At 33.9% G+C, this 6,526-nt stretch overlaps 1 protein-coding gene across 1 annotated transcript in view; it reads right to left on the minus strand.

Annotated features, from left to right (window-relative positions):
* The window catches only part of LOC109842304 (ubiquitin receptor RAD23b-like), a 6,904-nt gene extending 1,121 nt beyond the window's left edge, over window positions 1–5,783 (minus strand). Inside the window, exons 1-12 of the mRNA XM_020411200.1 lie at window positions 5,594–5,783; window positions 5,315–5,476; window positions 4,820–4,861; window positions 4,661–4,699; window positions 4,514–4,572; window positions 4,290–4,331; window positions 2,404–2,575; window positions 2,205–2,324; window positions 2,067–2,132; window positions 1,304–1,351; window positions 1,115–1,224; window positions 7–28 (exon numbers count right to left, since the gene is read on the minus strand). Coding sequence (XP_020266789.1) covers window positions 7–28; window positions 1,115–1,224; window positions 1,304–1,351; window positions 2,067–2,132; window positions 2,205–2,324; window positions 2,404–2,575; window positions 4,290–4,331; window positions 4,514–4,572; window positions 4,661–4,699; window positions 4,820–4,861; window positions 5,315–5,476; window positions 5,594–5,659 — 948 coding nt within the window. The 5' untranslated portion in view covers window positions 5,660–5,783. The remainder of the gene's footprint in view (window positions 1–6; window positions 29–1,114; window positions 1,225–1,303; window positions 1,352–2,066; window positions 2,133–2,204; window positions 2,325–2,403; window positions 2,576–4,289; window positions 4,332–4,513; window positions 4,573–4,660; window positions 4,700–4,819; window positions 4,862–5,314; window positions 5,477–5,593) is intronic.

Below are 6,526 nucleotides of genomic sequence, written 5' to 3' on the forward strand. Positions count from 1 at the left end.
ATGAGCCATATCTTGATCTGACAGATCGCTGGTAATAAAACAGTTAACGGATCAGCAATAAAATATGGTAAAAATTACCAGAAGACTCATATTTATTTCTGAGATGAGGAGAGAGATTTAAGAGGTCCCAGAAAATTCAATTTGACCAACAAGCTAGAGGATACTAAATGTAGATGCATGTTTCAAAGTTTAAAGGTCAGAATACTCCATGCAAAGAATTTCAAAATATATGTATAAGAATTTGAGTGAATTTGAGTACATTGTTTAAGCAGTTAAGCTTTCAATTTTCCATTACTTGTGAAAGGCACTACAGATCCTCACAAGTCTTTCCAGGCTGACATCAAACAAGAACTATTTTCACAAGTTCACATCCATTTGCTAGTAAAATTTCTGCATTTCAGCCTCTTTCTACCAAAAATGAACTCCCCACATTAATCAGTTTATGCTGAAAACAAACTCATCTTTGAGCAATGCAAAGTCCATATTCAACAAATCTGGCCAGTATTTCAGAAAACTTGGAAACAAAAACAAATAGCTAAGATAAATTATGCGATATAAATGTTTTAATATGTTGAATCAAGTAGGCTATAGATCGGAAGCCCATTTCAAAAAATATAGGGAGTTTAAAGGTCAGAATACTCCATACAAAGAACTTCAAATTATGTATTGAAATTTGAGCCCATTGTTTAAGCAGTTAAGCTTTCAATATTACATTACTTGTAAAAGGTACCATAGATCCTCACAAAATTTTCCAGGCTGACATCAAACAATAACTATTTTAACAGGTTCACACCCATTTGCAATATTCTATTATTTGCAAAATGATTTCTTTACTTGTCAATTGTCATGAGGTATTTCAATATGTGCACTATAATGGATGGTTTCAGTCAAATAGCTTTATGGTCAATATATCTTGCAGATAAACTAAACTTTGCATTTACAGTTAAAGATTACTTCTAAAAGACCTATAGGGCTCAGACTCAAGCAGCTTACTAATCAATAAAAAAGCATACAGTTAAATAGCGTTTTAATTTTGTACCATGCAGATATGACTTAACTTGCATTTACAGACAACAATTTCTTAAAATGGCACCTATAGTATTCAAATACTCACCCTTCAAGACCTTCAACAGGTTCATTTATTAACTGAAGAAACTCTGCATGATGCTCCTGGATTAATCTTAGAAGTTGAGGATTCTGCTTGCTAAGCTCTTGAAGCATTGGCTGAAAAAAAGAAACATTGTAGTGGAACACTAAATTTGCAAGATCAGTCAAGTCCTCTCTTGTAGAGAGAGATACAGACCTGTAAAATCTGTGGATTTGCTTGGACCATTGCACGCAATGTTTGGAACTACAAGGATAATAGAGAAAAATAATAATTATTCAACAATCAAAGATGCCACAAGAACAAATTAGGCAGCAGGTTATCTGCAAGATTTTTAACATGAAGGATTTCATTTATGATTGAATCACAATTTACAACATTAATCTCCCTGAAGTTCTTTTCTGCCATACTAATTGACCTTCTCAGCAAAACCAATATGCACACATTAAAAAGCCAAAAAAAAAAGTTCCTTTTTTCTTCTTTAGAATAAGGATAGAATGAACCTTACTTAATTAACCATAGGGCGACCACAGAAAACACCTACTTGTAAGGTTAAATATTAAAAATTACCAGATAAAAAAGGAAATCTGATAACTGCACCTAAAGAAAATATGACTAGAAAGGATTGTAAAATCAAATGACCCTCCAATAAAACAAAACTAAAACTCAGAGATCCACTTGTGAAAGGATTGTAAATTAATCTGACTAGATTGTAGATTCACTGCACATCAACAATGATACCTTGGATCTTGTTTTTAGTGAAAGCTGCAAACATCACCATATATCACGAAATCTAGTGAGACATAACTAACCTTGTCATAGCAAATTATGTTGTTAAACAACATTATAAAGATAATGACGTAGAGAAAGCAAGTAGAATCAATGGAAGGAGATGTGTTCTAGTATTTCTAAGGAAATCAAAAGACCCAGAGAAGCAAGTTGTAGCAATGGAATGGGGTACCTGTTCATTATTTCTAAGGAAATCAAGAGACCCACCACTAGCACCTCCACCCACAATGGGAGCTCCCTGGAGAGAATTCCGTTATGAGATACATCTGGGTGAGGTAGTTTGAAGATTATAAGCTAGGAGAAGCCTGACCTGTGGAAACATATCTAGAGGTGCAGAATTTGGCAATCCAGACAGAGTATCGCCTTCAGCAGCTGTCCCAGTTGTGTTTGGCCCTTCAGCCTGAGCAGCTTCTCCTAATGTAGGGATTCCCTGCATAAGGATATGCATATGTGATATATCAGTTTATTGATAGTTTCTAACTGCATCCCCCACAAAATATAGTGCATACAGAATATAAGTATTCCACAGCACGCTCTGGATTATTGTAAGCAGCACGAAGTGCTCGCTGAACCGTATCCTTGTCCCAGTTACCACCACCCATATCCATCAGCTGATGAACCATTGATTCCAGATTGTTTCCTGGTACCAAATTAGATGCAGGTTCATCATAAACAGGGGCCCTGCAATTGAGAGACAAGAAACCTTATCAACCGTAAAAAAATGCTAATTATTAGTCAAGTATGCATAATAATGCATCAATAACTGTCATTCAGGCAATTTGTTACAGAGAATAAAATTGGATTTTCAATAACAACGAGTAACAACTAGACAACAATCTATGAAATTTTGTGAACAAAGCAAAACTTGCAGTAACACATCAGGACAAGCAGAGTCTGTATAAATTTTATATCTCTAGCAAACCATGAAAAATTTGCATCATCATTCAAAGCATTTTAAAAGAAAGAATAAAAGAATCATGATACTTTGTGTTTCTGCTTGGAAAAGCGAAGAAATAGTTATTTTGAAATATTGAAAAATCATAATTCAACGTGAGCCTGTAATATAGACAGCAATTTCAGATATTATTAGATTTCCTTAAAATTTCTTTTTGAAGCTATAACCAATAAACTACCAACCGGGTTTACATTTCACAATTAATCACAAAACCACATGAGTGAAATGTTAGAAGAACAATAAAAGTACTTGCTGTTGCATTACAAATTTCAGAAATAAATAAGAGAACCCACAGGACAGATACAAACATGTATTGTATGAGAAAAAAAAGAAATGCATGCAAGTTGGGCTAAGATATGACTAGAATCAGGAGATGTATGCTCTTAGTTGACCATTTATACAATCAAATAAACTGAAGACTTTTTAGGGTAATGTGTTGTAAAACCAATAACGATATCTTCTTTAATTCATAACACATGCTAAACTAGACAGACATGAAAAGAAAGCATACCATAAGCATTGAGACACACCTTATGAGAAACTGGATAGAAATTACTTCAAAAACTCGGATAGAATCATTATCGGTTATGCAGTGATAAAGGCGGTGATCATTTTGTGTCATTAATAACAATGACAGATAACTGATAATTAGCCACAACAGATAACCAACTATTCTAAAAGGACATACTAAAATGCAACAATAAAGCAGTAACAAACCCATTTTCATAAGAGTAGTTTAAGACTTTTTTTCCTTTTTTTCTTTTTTGGCTGCAACATTCAGTAAACCAAATTTAATATTTGGATGGACAGCAGAAACAGCAACAGAGAAGAGGAAAATATCTCATTTAACGTATTCTGGATCAAAATTCACTTTTTTTTAGTCCGGCTTCAGGATTTTCTCTACCAAAGAGGCAAAGACTTTTATGCATAGCTCTCATTTTTATCTTGCATGTGAATTATCTAGCTTGATGCCCACAAAATCAAATGGATATAATCCAATGTCTACTGATATGGAAGATAAACTTTATATCACCCGGATCATATGATACGCCTACAATTGATAAATGACGGATCAAGCTCATAAAATCTAAAGAAAATGTTTAGAAATTTGTCACAACCATATGTCAGAGGAAGGGAGTAGGGGTGGGAGGGAGGGAGGCTGATTGCAGATGTGAAGTGAACACCATATCAAGAATAGTGAGAAAATACAACAAATACACAAACAAATTCACTTAACCAAGTAATTCAGCATTTGCTCCAGCATACAGTTAACAGCTTATCTAGTTATAAAAAAGAGATTTGAATCAGAATGCAGAAAGTAGTGCTTTACACCTATGACAACTTAATATTTGGGTATGTAAGAAATATGTCCTTTTTCAGAGGAACCATTCAATTAGAACATTATGTATTGAATGAGTGTTAGAAACAGAAGCTACGTACTCAGTTCCTCTACTAGAGCCACTAACAACGTTCTCTGAGGCCCTGTCGAAGCAACAAGAGCATGTGAGTACTAAGATACCACAGAAACATAATCAGCAATTAGCATTTAACAACCCTGCATCCTGTCATTGCTAAGCTTAACAATGTTTCTCTCAAAGAATTCACGTTGGCTCGACAGTTGAGTAATGCCAAAGATTGGAAAGAAAATAATAAGTTGAACTTACGGTGTTTGAGTGGGAACTTCACTTGGAGTGGGAGGCACAGAAGAAGCAGTTCCTGCAGGCTATTTCAATAAGGAATTGGAGTAAATTAGAAGGCGAAAACATAACTGTAGCAGTGATAAAAAAACAAATTTATGCAAAAAAGAGTACCTGGGTTGCAGACGAGGCTCCAGTGGCCACAGGCTTGCTCTGAAGCAATAGGAAATCATTATGGACCAATAATGAAATAAGGGGGAAAATATGAAAACTTAACAGACGGAAAACATTACAAAAATCATAATCATAATAAACAAAAAACAAGAAAGACACCTGAGTAGCAGATGAGGCTCCAGTTGTGGCTGAGGTCTTGTTCTGATGAAATTTAAAATTTAAAAGCAATAAGTACCACACATGAAATCTAACAATAAAGTTTCGAACAAAAAAAATATGACAACAGAAGTGCAAGAAATAAGAAAATAATGATAATTTTAGCGGGCAATGTCCGTTAACAACTGTCAAAGTTCCCAAGTACAATGCTTATTTTTCTTACATCCTGCTAAGAAAAGATACATTGCTTTGATCTAGGTAAGAATATGAGGAGTTATTTCTATTACCCAGTAGGATTTTCATAGGTTAAATATTGTTATTTTCCCTGCAAATAACATAAATCTTGAAAGAAAATAACGCCGTTAACTAATACTTATGACTAAGGCTTATATAATTTAACAAAAAATTAATTCTGAGTAATTTTAAGCAACATACTCCGCAAAAAAATCATGGATAATTCTGGACAGAAAGAAAGAAAGATAAAAAAAATCCCAATACCTTGCTGAGCATTACGACAAGAAACCCATCTTCACTAACTTGGTTCTCTTCCAATGTCGTCTCATCCTTGAGAACTTTTCCGCTGTGAATCAACAGCTGCTTCTCCCATGGGTAATTACCTCTGCCCTGAATCGCTTCGATGTTCCTCTTCACTGCCATCACCTTTTATTTGAAAACAATTCGATATTAGATACACAACAAAGCTAATCGATTGAACGCTAGTAAAGGATCAAAAGAAAGTAAAAATTTCCCAAAAAAAAAATCCTAGGGAGAAATTACTGTATCGGACGGCTGAACTTGGAGATCGAAGTGCGTCCCTTTGAGAGTCTTCACTGTCAACTTCATCTTCTAGAATAATTTAGAGACTGGAGGATAAAAAAAGAGTTCTATGGAACTTTTAGAGAGAGAAACCCTAGCAGGAGTGTGGGAAACTGAAGATGGGTATATACTCGCGGATCGATTTTGGGGGCGAAAGATGTCATTCCTTTTAAAAATTCGACAAAATCTTTGGTAAATACTACCTTCCATTTTTTAAAATATTTTATTTAAATTTTAATCCATTATAATCATAATTATATTCTATTTTGATGTCACGTAAATTATCTATAACTTAATAATTAAAAAAACGATTAATAAGTTAGATAAAATATTATAACAATAAAAAAAAAATTCAAAACAACTAAAAATTATACAAAATACCTTTAAATATTCAAAATTACACAAAACACTATCACATATCAAAATTTAAAATAACAAATATAAAATTTAAAAATTAACAATATCCTCTAACAATATCCTCTGAAGAATTTAAAATTTATAATTAATACTTTTAACATTTCAAAAATTATAGAAACACCCTCAAAAGTTTAAGTTATAAAAAAAGACCATCAAAGCTTACAAACAATATAGATGAATTCTAGGAATTGACATCAAACTTGAACATAGATTCCCCTTTCTTCACGGTAAAAAGCTCTTTGTGCATCAATTAAGCCTCAGGGATGATACAGAAAGATAATACATGAATTATTATTAAAAAAATTGTTGATGCTCGTGAACAAATAGTCGATGAGGGTTGCAGAGTTGCAGAATCGTCGAGATGTTGAATCGTCGAGAGGGGGCCGCTTTCCTTCTTCGACTTTATGCTTGGTTCTTAGAGCTCGGGACGGACGGACCACCTGCACATACAAGAATCGTGGGAGTATGGGGCTTGTT

The sequence above is a fragment of the Asparagus officinalis genome, chromosome 5, assembly GCF_001876935.1.
Source record: "Asparagus officinalis chromosome 5, Aspof.V1, whole genome shotgun sequence".
NCBI classification, from domain to species: domain Eukaryota; kingdom Viridiplantae; phylum Streptophyta; class Magnoliopsida; order Asparagales; family Asparagaceae; genus Asparagus; species Asparagus officinalis.